The sequence below is a fragment of the Lepus europaeus genome, chromosome 10, assembly GCF_033115175.1.
Source record: "Lepus europaeus isolate LE1 chromosome 10, mLepTim1.pri, whole genome shotgun sequence".
Lineage (NCBI taxonomy): Eukaryota > Metazoa > Chordata > Mammalia > Lagomorpha > Leporidae > Lepus > Lepus europaeus.
Genome location: NC_084836.1, coordinates 68551643 through 68569273, shown reverse-complemented (window position 1 = coordinate 68569273; position 17631 = coordinate 68551643). Strand labels below are relative to the sequence as shown.

The 17631-nt window shown below is 52.8% G+C and overlaps 1 protein-coding gene across 9 annotated transcripts in view; it reads left to right on the top strand.

Moving 5' to 3' along the window:
- Positions 1 to 3992: 3992 nt before the first annotated feature.
- Positions 3993 to 17631, top strand: part of SCN8A (sodium voltage-gated channel alpha subunit 8) — a 103744-nt gene continuing 90105 nt past the window's right edge. For all 9 annotated transcript variants that reach the window (XM_062202207.1, XM_062202205.1, XM_062202201.1 and 6 more), the window contains exon 1: positions 3993 to 4268. In XM_062202207.1, the coding sequence (XP_062058191.1) occupies positions 3993 to 4268 (276 nt within the window). The remainder of the gene's footprint in view (positions 4269 to 17631) is intronic.

Sequence of the window (17631 nt, the reverse complement as noted above, 5' to 3'; positions counted from 1 at the left end):
GTTGGACTCGCTGCTCCCTAAGTTTCCTGTAAATCTAAAAAGTTCCTGTCTCCCTTTTGCAGCCCTTTCTCAGAAGGAGAAGGAGCTGAAGCTGAGTCTGATGGACGAGGAAAGCTTAGGTAAGAAAGAAAGATTTCAGGAGGCTTCAAACTAAGATGAAAGCGAATTCAGTAGTCAGCGCAGGTTCCGGTGACTAGACATTTTGTTAAGTGGATTTCCGTGTAGGGGCAAATTAACATTGACTTCTTCTCACATCACACGCACAAATCAGTTCCTTGTGGTTTGCAACTGAGGAAGGTTAAGCAAACATGGGAGAATACCCGTATAACCCTGGGGCAGGCAAAGATGCTTGAACAGAACAGAACAGATTGATAGATTGGATGTCAGTAGCATAGGGACTGGTTGTTACAAGATGCCCCTGGGAAGTTAGAAGGGAGAAGGCAGGCGTTTGGCTCGGTGGTTAAACCAATGCCGCTTGGGGTGCCCACGTCCCACAGTGGTGCGCCCCGGTTGGAGTCCCAGCTCTGTACCGGTTTCCTGCAGGTGCACACCCTGGGAGGTGGTAAGCGGCAGCGCAAGTAGTTGGGTCCCTGCCCTGACTGAATTCCCTCGTCCTGACTTCGTCCTGGCCTTGCCCTGGCTGGTGTGGACATTTAGGGATGTACCAGCTGATGAGAGATCTCTCTGTCACTCCTTCTCTCTGTCTCTCTGCCTTTCAAATGAATAAATCAGACTCCCAGCTTTGGCCTGGCTCTCAGCCCTGGCTTCTCTGGGCATTTGGGGAGTGAACCGGTGGATGTGCGCTATGTCCGTCTGTCTTTCTGTCTCTCTCTCCCCCAACCCCTTTTCAAATAGTTTTTTTTTTTTTTTAATTTGGCAGGTAGTGTCATAGACAGTGAGAGAGACAGAGAAAGGTCTTCCTTCTGTTGGTTCATCCCCCAAATGGCCGCTATGGCTGGCGCTGTGCCGATCCGAAGCCAGGAGCCAACTGCTTCCTCATGGTCCCCCGTGCAGGTGCAGGGGCCCAAGCACTTGGGCCATCCTCCACTGCCTTCCCGGGCCACAGCAGAGAGCTGGACTGGAAGAGGAGCAGCCGGGACTAGAACCGGCGCCCATATGGGATAACGGCGCTGCAGGTGGAAGACTCACCAAGTGAACCATGGCACCAGCTCCCAAAGAGTTTTAAAAATCAATTAATAAATTAAAGGGGGACCTGGTAGAGATGACTGTGGTTCCATTTCATATGGCTGTCAGACAATAGTCCCAACAACAGAAATAAAAAACCAGGAGGAGGAGTTGGGGTTGGAAGCAAGATGCGTGTTTTTTTTTTTTTCTTTTAAAGATTCATTTATTTATTTGAAAGTCAGAGTTACACAGAGAGAGAAGGAGAGTCAGAGAGAGAGAAAGAGGTCTTTCATCAATTGGCCGCAATGGCCGGAGCTGTGCTCATCCAAAGCCAGGAGCCAGGAGCTTCTTCCGGGTTTCCCACATGGGTGCAGGGGCCCAAGGACTTGGGCCATCTTCTACTGCTTTCCCAGGCCCTAGCAGAGAGCTGGATCAGAAGTGGAACAGTCAGGACTCGAACCGGCACCCATATGGGATGCCAGCACTTCTGGCAGCAGCTTTACCCACTACATCACAGTGCTGGCCCCAAGAGATGGGTGTTTAACATGGGTTATTCCAAAGTGGGCTCGGCAGAGCTCTCAGAGATGCCTGTGAAAGGAAGAGTGTGACAGACGTTTCCCAGGCTGGCCCTTGGAGAAGGGAGGGGTGAGGCCGAGAGGACGCTGCAGCTGTGGGGGAACGAGCGTAGCAGAGGGTTGCCCACACCAGACGCAGAGTGGGGGACGGGTGTGCCCAGGGAAGTCGAGGGAGGATTGAAATGCAGCGGCGAGCCGGGGTAGCTGAGGGGACTGAGGAGCTGAGAGCAGGGCCCGAGTTGCAGAACCCGGCTCCCTCCAGTGAGATCACAAGAACTGTCAGCCTCTCCGGTGACTTAGGCTGCCCTCTGAGTAGCAACTGGGAGTGGCCTCGGCTTGCGCGTGAGCGTGCGTGCAGGAGCCAAGGTGCCCCGGGTGTTGGGTGAGTCTAGGCTGTTCTGAGTCCAGCATGTGTCGTTTCCTGGGGCGTGCAGCTTCGTTTTCTCTCTCTCCACCTGTCAAGTGGCCAGGATGGTACTGAGCTCGCTCGTGTTGTTCTGGAGGTTAAATGAGCTAATGCAGGCGAGGCGCTTGGGATGCAGTAGGTAACCAGTGTCAGCTGAGAGCCTGAGCGTGGCGTGGTGCCCTGGGAGCACAGAAGGAGGCATTGTTGGGAGAACTGTGGGGGAAAAGGGGCTTACTAGGGGGAGAGGGGGCACTGCAGGGATAGGTAAGGGGACAGGGAATTTTAGGTTGGGAAAAACATCACCAAAACCTCGGATCAATAAAAGCAGAATATTTCCATGTGATTTTCTCGCTGAGCCGAGCCGATGGGCAACTATGCAAGGAAGGGCGAGTCAGCACATCAGAGCCCTGTGACTTGGGGCAGACCAGCCAGTTCCCTTTGACCCCTTGTGTCCACATCAGTGAAGTTAAAGGGACTGGACCTGTGAAATCCCTCACAGCCGTGAAGCCTTGAGCCCTCCCACAAGGAAGTAATTTCTGTGAACCAATGGTGTTGGTACAATGGGATACCCTGTGTGGGGCCAACTTGTGGCTCTGGCCTCACGCATCCCGTGCTGTGAGCAGGTACCCACCTGCAGATGTCTGGGGGCCTTGCCCATGTAGCAGTCAGTAGCCCTGGAGAGGTTGGGATCTCAGCAGGTGGACTAAGGAGGCAGCCCCCTCCCAGATTACTCAGAGATAACTCTGCTGTGGGTTTCCAGAGTGGGCCCCAAGTGGGCCAAGTAGGAAGGGAAAGAACAATCTTCGGCCTTTAAAAAAAAAAAAAAATCCACTTCCCTGGCTTGTCCTTGTGCTCACAGACTAAAGGAGAAAAGACAGTGCTGTGCAGCCAGATGGACTGCCAGTGAAACCCTGAGGCTGTCACGGCCGCTCCCCTGCCCTGGCCTCTCGTGACGCTAGCCAAATGCCGATTGCTTTAACACCGGGATTCCTGCATATCAGGGCCCATGTTGAAGTAAGCCTGGACTCTGTGTAGACCCATGTGGGAACAGACTGGCTGTCAGATGGCATAACTTCAGCCATCCTTCGTAGAAAGGGGTTCTGCAGCCCCCTGCCCTGCCACTGGTGCCCAGGCGCGAGTTCCAGGGCTCCGTGGGAAGGGGAAGCCCCCTCCACGGGGGCAAGTGCTTTAATTGCTTGACCCTGGCCGGAGCCTGGCCACTGAGGGAGACGCTTCCAGACAGCCATTCCTCTGCGTGGTGGACTGGAAACTAACCTGAAACAGGAGGACCCACGCAGGTGGCAGCTGTTTCAGCCACGTTCTGTGCCTCGTGGAGCTTTTGCTTTCTGGAACTGAAAGTTGGGAGGAGGGACCGACCTTTGTGTCGTCCTTAAAAGGGGGAGCAGCTCCCTGGGGGGGGGGGGGGCATGAGCTCCAGGAAAGGCAGGTGGTGTGGGCGTCTGGGGCCTCCCTGAACTGGAGCTGACTGTGCCACTCTGGTGTCACGGGGGTCTTAGCAGTTCAGCAAAGAGCCCCCGAGAGTGTGGACTATGCCCTCTTGTTGCTGTAGTTGTCTGTGGTCGCCTAACAGGAAGTGCCTATGATAAGTACTAGAGATTCTGGAGACTCCCATCTTTTGGCCAATGACTGGTCTATGGCCCAAGTCCATTCCTGCCACCGAGAAAAAAAAAATCACCAAGGCAAGGGGCAAGGGAGACACGCTGTGTGTCGCAAAGGTGGGGACCGGAAGCTGCGAGGGAGGTGGCCTGGGCTGGCCTCTGTTCCGAGCAGTGATTGATTAATGCTGTCTGTGCTGCTCTCTCCTCCAGAGCTGACCTGCCCCGGACGCAGCCCAACGAACGAAGCAGCTGCTGCAGGATGAGAAGATGGCAGCGCGGCTGCTCGCACCGCCAGGCCCCGACAGCTTCAAGCCGTTCACCCCCGAGTCGCTGGCCAACATCGAGAGGCGCATCGCCGAGAGCAAGCTCAAGAAGCCCCCGAAGGCCGAGGGCAGCCACCGGGAGGACGATGAGGACAGCAAGCCGAAGCCCAACAGTGACCTGGAGGCAGGGAAGAGCCTGCCCTTCATCTACGGGGACATCCCCCAAGGCCTGGTGGCCGTTCCCCTGGAGGACTTTGACCCCTACTATTTGACACAGAAAGTGAGTTGCAGGAGGAGCGGTGGCCATAGGTGTCCCCCACCCACCGCCACCACCGCCGCCACCTCCAACTTCCCAGCAGGCTTAGGGGGAGATGGGCTGGCAGGAAGCGTGTCTCGGGGCCAGAGTGTGGCCAAATCGCTCACCGTCAGCTTCAGGGCTGGGCTCTGGGGTGATCTGTCCTTGCAGCGGCCGCCCAGGGCCAGCCATGGGTGTCGGTGCTCGTCCAGCCCATCAGTTAAGACCTCTGGTTTGGGCTCCAGGCCACATGGAGGGTGGGGAAGAAGCAGGACTGTTCAGTGGAGTCCAGAAAACGACAGGGCACCATGCAGGATCACTCGCACCGTATCAGAGCTGCCTGTACACAGGAAGCGGCCATTGCAGGGCACAGGGTGGCCCCTCGGGGGGAAGTTCGTGCAGAGCCACCGGGGACAGGGACAAGATAGAGAGTAAAGCAGCACAGACCAGCAGGGAGAGGCACCAGAGCCTCGGCCTTGGCCTTGACTGTCTGGGTTGGTCCAGTTATTCCTGGGGGCGGGGCGCGCAGGTGACAGACAAACCTGTGTTCTTTTGCCCAGGGTTTCCCAACTTCCCAAATGATTATCTGAGTGAGTCTGGGGTTTCTTTCTCACAGTCATCTTCCGAAACAAGGCAACAGGTGGTGAAGTGGACTCTCCTGGGTGCGTTCCTGGTCCCAGAGTTGGTCATCGTCTTAGGGAACCCCTCATTGGACAGGTGTCACTTAAAGAGAGGTTTTTTCCTGACGAGAGGGGAAATGGCTTTTTGTGATTTTGTATTCATAAAGTCCCTGGCAACTTTGCTGTATCTCTGCACGTTGGGGGGCTTTCAGTGCGACAGAAGTCAAGGCGAGGTGCAGGAATCTCTTGACTTGGCTCTGGCTGTGGGATCATTTTTTAGTCCAGGATAACACAGGCGGTCCAGACACCAAATGCTCCTTTGCCCATGCAGCTTGGCTGCTGCCCAGAACAGCTACACCCTAGGAAGCAGTGGGACCAGTAAACTTTCTCTTCCACTGAGCAATCTAGGAAGTTTAAGGGAGGAAACGTGCCAGCGACACAGGGCACAGTAGATAAAGTAAGAGCTGTCGGCCCCTAAGTCCCCAGGTTTGTTGTTTTTCAGTTTTCCCTTTTTCGTATAAAGGAGGGGGAAAAAACTCCAAATGAATGCATGACTTTTAGTAAGTCACTTTATTTCCTTGGGCCTAAATTTTTACTCTTCCAACTCAAATGCAATTGAAACTTCATCTTCTTCCACTTAACACGTGGAAACCACAGGCAGCTGGCAGCTGTCAGAGCCCAGTTCCCTTCTGCATGCCTGTTCATCTGGCTCCTGCCTCTTTCCAGTCCCCACACCCCAGCTGTCAACAGCCTGGCCTGGCCTGGGGTCTCTGCTCTGGTGAGTGTCGGTCCTCTGATGGCCTGGACCATTGCCGATGGTGCTCCGTTAGGGAGCCGGCTCGTCATGATGTATAAAGGCTGATCTCGCCTGTTGGCCCTTACCACAAGGGTACATTGCTCTGAAAAGGATCACCTTAATTGTATTTTCCTATACTCTTGCTTTTTTTTTTTTTTTTAAAGTTTAATATACTTACACACGGAAAAGTTTAGAAGGAAGAACATTGCTAGCACTTCCCAAGTGGTAATTGTCCTTTGAAATGAGAGATCTTTCAGTTGATTAAAAAGAATACGCTGGCTCCAGTGTGCTCGCCAACCTTCGCAGGCATGCCTAACACTTGTTACTAATCAGGCCTTGTACCAGCCAGGCCTCCACTGCAGGGACGCACACAGGGAATTAACCCACAAATCAAAAAGAGATACAGGTAGGAATGACCTTAAGGGGACGTTCCTTTCTGCTTGTTTCCCAAGGGCGGCTCTCTTTGCCGAATGATACAGTGGGAGTCCTTGTTCTTGTCCTTGTGGGCCACAGCTTCTGATTTGTGACTGCCGTGGAGACGCGCTGCTCGCTCCCTTCTCTCTCTCTCTCTCGCAGTCGGCGAGAACACATTCCCCATGAGCAGACTTCTGGTTTCTCTGCCCCGTGGGTTTCACACTCCAGGGCCCACACAAGGCCCTAACAATCGTGTGTCACGGTTGCTGGCCTGGCTATCACAGACCTCTGGGCACATGCTGGGACCCACGGGGCCTTCCCCAGTGCCCGTGCAAACCCACTGGATGGTCCTCGCTGACGAGCCTCGGAACTTTACTCGCCCTTTGCCTCCTGCTACTTTGTCCTAAGTGCCTTTTTCCTTTGGCTGTCTTGTTTTCCAGTTGTCTGCTACAAACGCTTGCATCGAATGTTTAGACAAACGCATCTAATTTTTAAAATAGATAATTGCACACTCAACAACTCGGAGATATTCTGTAAAAAGTCTCTCCTTCACACCTATCTCATCTTCCCATGTCTTCTCTGCCTGCACAGGTTACTGCCTGTAGTAGGGTCCTCCAGACCTAATGTGCACACATATATGAGCAAAACCTGCCACGCGTGTTCTGGAACTTTAACTCTCCCAAATGCCTTTGTTTTTGGTTTCCTTCCTTCTTTTTTTTTTTTTTAAGATTTATTTATTTATTTATTTGAAAGAGTTACACACAGAGAGAAGGAAAGGCAGAGAGAGAGAGAGAGAGAGAGAGAGAGAGAGACTTCCATCCACTGGTTCACTCCCCAATGGCCAGAGCTGTGCGGATCTGAAGCCAGGAGCCAGGAGCTTCTTCCAGGTCTCCCACACAGGTGCAGGGGCCCAAGGACTTGGGCCATGCTCCACTGCTTTCCCAGGCCACAGCAGAGAGCTGGATCAGAAGAGGAGCAGCTGGGACTAGAACCAGCGCCCATATGGGATGCCGGTGCTGCAGGTGGCGGCTTTACCTGCTACGCCACAGCGCTGGCCACTCCTCCCTTCTGAACACTGTGGCCTCTTTTCCCTCATTTATGCTGTGGCACCTCCAGTTTTAGCACTGTCAGCTCTCAGTGCCTCTCTCCAGTCTCCCTCTTTTTTTTTTTAAGTGAACTGAGAGGACTCTGTCTCTGTCTTCACCCTGAAATCACACCCTCCAGTGCTACACGGGGACGTGTGGAATTCTGAATGGCCCAGGGTGTGCCTGAAGACTGCCTGACACAGGCACAGAGTCAGCGGAAGATCCCCTCCCTGGCTGACCCCCACCCGCCTCCCCGTGTGTTGGAACTGATGACTCGTGTGCATGTGCCTTTCATGTAGCGCGTTCGCCTTGAGAGAAGAGAGGCTTCTATAAAGGCAAAAATCCCAATCACAGCGCTCTGTCGTGCCTGTAAGTAAGACACGGGCCCGTTAGGGTGAAAGCACCTGTATATGGCTTCCCTGGGTCCGTTTTATTGCCTGCAGCTCTTGGTGTGTCCGTTTTCCTGCAAAGCGGAGTGATGGGGTGGGGCAGGGCTGCACTTAGAACCATAGAACATCACAGTTGCCTGGCCCAGCCCAGCCTGCTCATTTCATAGGGGTTTCTCGAAGTTAAGTGCTTTGTCAGAAGTCAGCGCCGCCGTCAGTGGCAGAACCCGGACGAGAACCACGCCTCCTGCCCCTCCGCTCACCACAGCATATTTCTGGCTCACCGCTCTCCTGGTTTTGCATCAGTTGGGGGCCAGCCTCAGTGGGCTCGGGCCTTCTGAAGTTGGGCCAGCAAACAGAGAAAGAGTGATAATCCCCTTTTTCACTTATGCTCTTGGGGGAGCCCCTTCTGCTGGGAGGGTGGGATTCACGTTGTAACCAGCACTGCGTCTTCTCCCTCAGCAGCCCCCACAACAGCCTGTCCCAGGGCCCGGGCTCAGCATCACCGCTTCCGGGGTTCAGCTAGGCCTCGAACCTTGCATGACCTGGAACCTCACCTCCCCACCTTTGTCACTTTTCTAAGCAGATTATCCCTCCCCCCTACACACACACTGCCCATAGCCCCTCCCCAGCCTGTGGCAAGGGGACATGGTAGAAAGAGCCCCCAGCTAGGAAGTAAAACTTTGGTTTTTGTTCCCACTTTGCCCTGGGTTGGGTCATTTAAGCCCTCAGAGCTTCAGCTCCCTTCTCTGCGGTGCACGTTGTCTGTGTCTTTCTCAGTGAACCTCATGCTTTTGCCTGAAACAGGTGATGTGTGCGGCAAATAACTTTACATTTGTGTAGTGTGCCCCTCCCAACCCCCAACACACACACACACACACACATACCCACTGCGTGTTCCATCATTTAACTTCACCTCTGGCATCCCACCCATCTGTCTGGGCCCAGTGCATGGTCCCTTGCTTCCCTCTAGCCTTGGCTGGTTGTCCTACACCAGTGCCGATTGTTGCTTCTGGAGCTTTCTTATACACTAAGGTCTTCAGCCCCATCTCAGGTAGGATTCTCATTTCCGATTTCACTCGTATTAGGTGTGGCCGAGCACCTGTGTTCCCAACAGTGGTTACAATTTTCTCCTGACCATCAACTCCCTCAAATAAAGAACTCTTAAGTGATACACACACACACACACACATACACACGTGAATTCCTGGCTAGACATTTTCCCCCAATCTATCTCACAACCTTTCAGTAGGTCCAGGGCAGAGAAAGGTGATTAAAGCAGGATTCGTGTTCATCACCTGTGTCTTGAAGTGTTGCTAATGAGTTGTTGCATTGGGTCTTTCACCTGACAAGCCGAGTTGCTTTATGCTTTATCTAAAAGTAAATGTTTTTAAACTTTGATTTACTTTGTTGTTAACAAATAACAAAAGAGAACAAAAGGAGTTTTGCAGCTATTCTATCTTCCAAATAAAATTAAGGTAATATTCGGGAGCCCTTGAGACATGGGCCATTCTCAGGATGATGGATCCATTAATGGCAGGCATGGATGGTGGGGTGGGGTGGGGGACTCTTGGCTGCTGTCCGAGTGTTGTTACACAGAGGGCAAGGAGCCTGGTTCAGCATTCCTAAGCAGGATCCCTCTTTGATAGCCTGAGCAGTAGACCAGGAATTGGGAGGTCTTCCATCCTCATCTAACTCCCCAGTGATCTCGGGCATGGCACTGGATGGGTCATTCAGGGCCTCAGTTTCTATAGAATATTAAGATGATGCACGTAGGCAGCATCTCACTGGCGTCTCGGAGTGCTGGTTAGCATCATTTCTGGACTGTCTGGACAGCCCGGCGCCCCGCCCCCGCTTCATTGTTCTCCATGGGGCTTGCCGCCTGGTGCATACTGTGTTTATTTGCTTCTCGTGTCCTCCTAAGCTGGAGCGGTGCCTGCCCTATAGTAAGAGCTCTGTGTTTGAATGAGTGAATGAATGAATCTTGTGAGCTAATGCATGGGGAAGCGCCATGTACTTTTCTAAGTGCTGTGGATACAGAAAGTGACATTTAAGCTTTTCCTAATGAGACATCTTCCCATTTTCCAAAAATACAGCCCTTAAAAGGGGGGTGGGTGGGTGGGGGTGGGGGGAGACTGATTACCAGTATGTTTCTTTCTTTCCCAAAGCATTGGCGTGGTGGAGGAGCTGAGGAGGAAGAGGGTTGGGAAACAGACTTGCTAATGGAGATGTTTCAGAGGGCGACACAGGTGGAGTCCAAGCTTGGAGAGTGGACGCTGGGAAAGGTGCTTAGGTAGCAGCTGCCGCGCTGGGCTTGCCTCTCTTCTGGTCACTTAGTCACAAGGGTGCATTGCACAGAGGGTGTTATTTCCTGAACATTCTAAGTCCTCTCGTGTCCACTTTTTTTTTCTTCAAAGATTTATTTATTTACTTGAAAGTCAGAGTTACACAGAGAGAGGAGAGGCAGAGAGAAAGAGAGAGAGAGAGGCAGAGACAGAGAGAGAGGTCTTCCATCCACTGGTTCACTCCCCAATTGGCCACAATGGCCGGAGCTGCTCTAATCTGAAGGCAGGAGCCAGAAGTTTCCTCCAGGTCTCCCATGTAGGTGCAGGGGCCCAAGGACTTGGGCCATCTTCTACTGCTTTCCCAGGCCATAGCAGAGAGCTGGATCAGGAGTGGAGCTGTCAGGACTTGAACCAGCACCCATATGGGATGCCGGTACTGCAGGCGGCAGCTTTACCTGCTCCGTTACAGTGCCAGCCCCCGCACCCACTTTTATTAAGCATTCTGCTAGTTTGTCAGCCACATGAAGACAAAGTCCACTCCTTGTCTCTGTGTGATTATGGCTCGGTGGCATATGATGTGATGTCATCTTTGACCCGGGGGGTTAGGGGGGATCCCCAGAATGGTTTCATGGTAAGATTAGCATTTGAATCAGGCCTTGGATTTTATTTATTTTTATTAGAGAGAGACAGCTCCCCTCTGCTGGTTCACTCCCCACGATGACCATAGTGACCAGGAGGGCTAATGCTGCTGTCTGAGGACTCAACCCAGGTCAACCATGTGGGTAGCAGGAACCCCGGGTGTCCTGCCCAGGGACAGTTAGCCGGGTGTCCTGCCCAGGGACTCCCTTATGAGACACAGGCCCTTCCCCACGGGGCCACATACCTGCCCCAAAGCCTTGGATTTTTAGGAGGGGGGCCGAGCTTGCATTCTAGGCAGAGGCGCAATATGAACGGAGATGCTGCTTTGAGAAGCTGGGAGCAAAAGCCAGGTCTCATTCCATCTGAATCTGAGCTGGCAGCTGAGGAGCAGGGAGAGCTGAGGCGTGGCAGGCTCCCAGTGTTGGGCCAGCACAGTGGTCTTCACTTGCTAAGCAGTAGAGAACCCCCGAGGGTCTCTGAGTGGGAGTATGATCCCAGCTCTGGTGCAGGGCAGTGATGTGTGGGGTGACAGAGCTGGGACGAGGGGACCAGCAGTACAGTAGCGAGAGTCTGAATTCCAGTGGTGCAAGCGGAAATGAAGGGGCACGGAGGAATTTGGGATTTTCAGAGAGAAGTTGGCAGGGTTTTGTGATGGGCCGTGCAGGGTTAGGAAGGAATTGAACAACTCTTTCATCTGATAATTGATGAAATTGGGACCAAGCATTTTCTCTCTGTCCGGGCTCGTGCTCCGTGCCTTTGGGAACAAAGATAAGTTAGATAGACTCTTGGAGTTTAGTTTTTGTCAAGGAGACAGATAACACACACACACGCACAGAGGAAGTCATTGTAGATAACTATGGATGCTCTGAGGAGGATGGCATGCCATGGACGGTCGAGGTTTGGGGTTCTCTAAGTTGGTACAGAGGCTGAACTTTGGGAGACTCCAGTTTGTGTTTTCTCAAATATTGTGCCTTCAGTGGGTCTTTAGCAAGTACCAAATTGTAGTCTCTCAAAGGACCCATCCTGCAGGTGTTCTGGGTGGTTTTACAGCCAGTGCTGTCGCCGTGTTGAGAATGACCTGTTTTTATGGGCCTGTCTTAGGTGTCTGCATAGGTGGAACTCAGCCATCTGGGCCCATTGATTAGGAAGTGAATAAGACTGTTAAGGAACTGGTCTCTCGGTTTCTCCAGGGTGTGAGTTAGGAACTCCTATTCTTGTAAGAATTGACCCTATCAAGTGGCATTCTTTAATAACGCACACAGAAATGTCAGAGAGTGCCACAGTGACCCTGGTCGTCATCTGACACTGATTAACTGTACTTTTTTAAAAAGATTTATTTGTTTATTTGAAAGTCAGAATTACTGTTAGACACAACTTAAGGTAAGGGTTGCCCTGCCCTGTCATCTGCCAGTTTCTGCCAGCCCTGGTCCCAGCCGGCTGCAGGCTTTCCCAGACAGGCTTGGAAGGGGTGCACCTCATGTTCCAGGCTGGGAAGGTGGGCCTGTGGCCTCGGTGTGAGTGAAAGAATGCTCTAGCTTCAGGGACGGGTACCCCCCCGTACTTGGCCACCCCCTCTCTGTTCTGTGTGTTGCGTTGTTCCCTCTCATGGTGGTTCCTTCCCCGGTCTGTGAACACACGTCTAGCCTCGTCCTGGCAGCTCCTTAACATGGCCTCATCTTCCCAGCCAGGCTCATCTCTCCACGTGCCGCTGGGCATCGTAGAGAGGGACCTCTGCTTTGCACTGCTCATCTCTGCCCACCTCCACCGCCCTTGCAGCCTGCACATCCTCAAGATAGGATTTTCCCAGGAAGATGAGGGCTCAGATCTAAGCCCTCTAACCCTCTCTGCCGTGTGTGGTGCATTGGCCACTCTTGCAAGCTGTCTGCCTTCTTGGCCTGTTTGGCCTTGCTTCTCGAACTGTTTGCTTTCTCTTTCCCTTCCTGCTCCTTTCCCATCAATGTTGCTATTGCCCCGCCGGGTTCCGCCCTTGGCCCACATTCCTCCCATTTGGCACTCTCTGGCTGGGTGATCTCACCCAGTCTCTCAGTGGGGGGCTCCTGGCGCCGTCTCCAGTCTGGAATGCTACTTAAATACTCAACACCTGCTTGGCCGGGCACCTCTGCCCGGATTTCCCATAGGCAACCCCGTGTGTCCCAGGCCAAGCTCAGTCTCTCCCCTGCTTATCTTCCACCATCTGCCATCTTGCTGACAGCACTCCCAAAATTCTAGATTCCATTACTGGCTCCCCCCAGTTTTCTGCTGCCCCACAAGGATGACCGGTACTGGGGTAGGGGGTATCAGTTATAATGATGAGCGTTTTCACAAGTAAGAGAAAAGTATGGCTCAAAAACATTTAACTCTCTCACAGGCCCTCAGCAAGTCCATGGCAAGGCCAGGTTCAGTGCCAGGAGTGTGTCAACTTAGTGCCCATGGTCACCACCACTCTATAAAGTATGAAGGGTCTTCAAAAAAGACTCTGTGGAAGATGCATTTTATGGAAAAAGTAGGCATGGCTTTCCTATTTTGTGCATGGAATTAAACTTGCCTTTCACAGCCACTTTGCTGTGAACTTGTCCCGGTCCCCTAGGATGTTGCACAAACACGCTGTTTTCTACCAGCATTTTTAGAGAATTTTCTCTCATTCTGCATTGCTGCCATTGCAAAGTTGGCACGTTAGTTTTTTTAGTTCTTTTTTTTTAAGGATTTATTTATTTTATTTGAAAGGCAGTGTTACAGAGAGGCAGAAGCAGAGAAAGAGTGAGAGAGAGAGAAAGAGAGAGGGAGAGAGAGAGAGAGAGAGAGGTCTTCCATCTACTGGTTCACTCCCCAGATGGCTGCAACGGCCAGAGCTGCACTGATCTGAAGCCAGGAGCCAGGAGCTTCTTCCGGGTCTCCCACGTGGGTGCAGGGGCCATCATCTGCCGCTTCCCAGGGTGTGCATTAGCAGGAAGCCACACAGCAGAGCCAGGATCTGAGAGGGATTGTGGGTGTCCTAGATAGCGGCTTGTACCATAGTGCCTGCCCCAAACTAAATCATTTCTTCACACCTGAGAGATTCGTTCATACATTTTAGCAAGCGTATCTGAACTACCTGCCTTGTGCCAGACGGGTGTCATATTTCATTCTCTGCTTGCTAAGCCGAGGAAACCTGTGAGACACAAATAGGGTTCCTACCACCACTGGTCTCCCGGGCCAGTGAGAAATACCGATGTGAAAACAAAAATGCCAGTGTCTCTGTGTCAGCTGTTCCAAGTAACAAGTGAAGTGCAAGTGTTGCGAGACACCCAGGAGGGCGGGTGATTCAGCATGGGAGAGGGGAAGGGGGCTGTCTCAGGAGGTGATATTTCAGCTGGACCTGAATGTGCTAAAATACGGCAGTGGGTGCCTGGCACTGCAGTTAAGATACCCCTTGGAACACCCGCATTCCATGTGGGAGAGCCTGGGTTCAGTTCCTGGTTCTGCTATCCCTTCCAGCCTAGTGCGCACCCTGGGAGGCAGCAGTTGATGGTTCAAGTGCTTGGGTCCCTGCCACCCGCTTGGGAGTGTGGTTTCAACAAGAACAGCTAAAGCCTCCCTGTGTCAGAGAAGAGCGAGGAGCTCAGATACGGAGAAGGGTGCAGACAAAAACACGAAGCATGAAAAATAGTGCGCTGTCCGAAAGAGCTAGCAGGAGCTGGGCGGGGGAGGCAGGGTGCGTCCTGGCATCAGCACGTTTTTTTCCCTCTCCCTTCCTGAGTGCCCAGGTCTGAAACACACTCGGGGGCCCATGTTGAGCCAGTGCGTTCCCAGCTGCCCTGGACCCTTGCTTTAGCTTGTGCACAAGGGTCCTGCTGGCCTGTGCCACGTGTGTGGGTGCCGATTAATGTGTGTGTGAGCCCCCTGAAAGGGCCTTCCGACAACTGCCCCTGGTTTGGAGCCTCAGCTCAGGAGTGGCCGCTGGGTGCGACAGTGGCAAAGGTGTCCCAGTCACAGCACTTGCTGGGCGCGTGTTCTGTGCCAGTCACCATGTTAAGGGCTTCTTGTGACCTTTCATGGAACCCTCAACCTGGTCAAGCACTTCTCAGGGGTACCAGTCACTACCCTTGTTCTTATCAATGCCGAACCGAGCCTTTAGAACCTTAAGTCATGGCCTGAGATCACAACAGCTGATAAGCCAGAGAGTTGGGTCTTAAATCCAAGCTTCTAAGTCTCTCTGTTCTGCTGCTTTCTGAGAGAGAGAGAGAGAGAGAGAGAGAGAGAGAGAGAGAGAGAGAGAATGAATATGAATGACAATACAGAATGTAAGTTCACTTAACCAAGGGGCTAACGTGCTTTGCGTAATGGACCTGCAATTTGCTGCACCCTGGAGCAGCTGTGGTCTGCATGCCCTAAGAGAGCAGAGGGGAAGAAGGTCAAGGGCAGGTGCACCGTGAGAAAGAATAGTCCTGCCAGGGTGTGGGTAAGGGAAGGTGTGGGTTGAAGGGCGTGGGGTTGCAAGGTCAGACCCAGCGAGAGCGAGCGTGCAGAAACACCTGGAAAACCATGGCACCACCGAGCTTGGAGGAAGGACCAGTGTGGTCTCTGAGGCTGTCTTGTGGGTGTTCCGGGGATGTGTGTGATAGCTTTGTGGACCTGAGGGTTGGACCCGGCAGCCTGGCGTATAAGCAATGCGGGGCTGGAAGCCCTGTGACCCCTGCACCCCCTGCCCACCGGCTATGCAACCTTAGCGGAGGTGGAGCCCTCAGCCTGGCTTCTTATCTGTGAAATGAGGAGTTGGGTTTGATTGATGGTTCTGAAGCTTTTTGTAGTTACTGCAGAATGGCATGAAAATTACGAGTTTAGGCTCTGGAGTTTGCCTGCCTTGGGCTCAGGCCTGGTGTCCCACTTAATAGCTGTGTGGTCTTAGATAAGTTACCTAACCTCCCGGGCTCAAGTTCATCATGTGTGGAATAGCACGGACCTCGTGGAGGGGTTGCGTTGAGACAGCTGTTATATGGAGAAGCTTTGCAGGGTGCCCTCCACACAGTCAATTCTTCATAAATATAGAATGTTATTATTCCTTCAAATAGACTCACACATAAAATTATCAGCGACTAAAAGCAAATTTTAAAAGAGATTTATTTATTTATTTGAAAGAGTTACACAGAGAGAGGAGAGTTAGAGAGAGGTCTTCCATCCGCTGGTTCACTCCCTCAAATGGCTGTAATAGCCAGAGCTGGACCAATCTGAAGCCAGGAGCCAGGAGCTTCTTCCAGATCTCCCACGTGGGTGCAGGGGCCCAAGGACTTAGGCCATCTTCTACTGCTTTCCCAGGCCACAGCAGAGAGCTGGATCGGAAGTGGAGCAGCTAGGTCTCAAACCGGCACCCATATGGGATGCCAGCACTTCAGGCCAGGACATTCACCTGCTGTACCACAGTGCCAGCCCCTAAAAACAATTTTTAAAAGTGATTTTTTTTTTGAAAGATAGAGTTATAGAGGGTAGGAGGGAGAGTCAAAGAGAGAATCTTCCGTCCACTGGTTCATTCCCCAAATGACCACAACTGCCAGGGCTGAGCCAGACTGAAGCCAAGAACCAGGAGCTTCTTCAAGGTCTCCCATGTGGGTGCAGGGGCCCAAGGGCTAGAGCCAACTTCCACTGCTTTCCTAGGCCATAGCAGAGAGCTGGATCGGATGTGGAGCAGCCAGGATATGAACCAGCGCCCATATGGGATGCCGGCACTGCAGGCAGTGGCTTTACCTGCTATGCCACAGTGCAGGCCCCAAAATTTTTTTTTTTTTTTTGACAGAGTGTACAGTGAGAGAGGGAGAGACAGACAGAGAGAAAGGTCTTCCTTTTCCGTTGATTCACCCCCCAATGGCCACTGTGGCTGGCATACCGCGCTGATCTGAAGCCAGGAGCCAGGTACTTCTCCTGGTCTCCCATGCGGGTGCAGGGCCCAAGGACTTGAGCCATCCTCCACTGCACTCCCAGGCCACAGCAGAGAGCTGGACTGGAAGAGGGGCAACCGGGACAGAATCCGGCGCCCCGACTGGCACTAGAACCCAGTGTGCTAGCGCCACAGGCAGAGGATTAGCCTATTGAGCCACAGCACTGGCCACTCAGAATTTCTTTTTAAATATAGCTTTTAGGGACCTACATTGTGGTATAGCAGGTAAAGCTGCCTCATGCGATGCTGGCATCCCATATGCTGCTGATTCAAGTCCTGTCTACTCCTCTTCCCATCCAGCTCCCTGCTAATGGCCTGGGAAAAACAGCAGAAGATGGCCCAAGTGTTTGGGCCCCTGCCACCCATGTGGGAGACTGGGGTGAAGCCGGGGCCAGGCCGTTGCAGCCATGTGGGTAATGAACCAGTATATGAAAGAGCTCTCTTCCTCTGTCTCTATGACTCTAACTTTCAAATAAGTAATTAAATAAATAATAACTGTCTTTTAAAAAATGTGACTCTGAGAGGTCTCTCTTGCTTGGCTCTCAGTTAAGTGCCTTGGGAGGCACATTCAGAGGGCTCTAAACATTCTAAAAGTGTAAGCTTCGGAGAGAGTTTTGGCCTTTGTCCTCATATCCTGCTTTAGTTCATAATTCCTTTTTAAGAGACTTTTTAAAATGCATTATACTTATCTGAAATGCAGAGAGACAGAGACAGAGCAGCCATCAGCTGGTTTACTCCCCAAATGCCCACAACAGCCAAGACAGGGCCCGGCCAAAGCCAGGAGCCAGGAACTCCATCCGGGTCTCCCCCGGGTCTGCGTTGGCAGGGATCTGGGTTCTTCAGCCATTGCCTGCTGTCCAGAGGTTGTACCTCAGCAGGAAGCCAGTGTCAGTGGTAGAGCTGGGGCTCACACCGTGCACTCTGAGCTGGGACACGGGTGTCCCAGGTGGAGCCTCCCCTGCTGCCCTGGGCGGCCACCCCTGGTGTGCCGCTTCCAAGGGCAGCTGGGTGGTGGTAGAAGCGCTGCCCGGCGACCCGTGGGGCTGCCTAACCTGCGCTGTGGTTCCGCTCACGGGCTGCAGCCAGCCAGTGCATACCCAGAAACACATTGGGACCCTTCAACACGGCTCTGTCCTTGTCACATGGCAGGCTGCTGACCTCTGAACAGCCAGCCTGCCAACGTCTGCAGTAGGTTTTCCTGTGTCTAGACAGGGA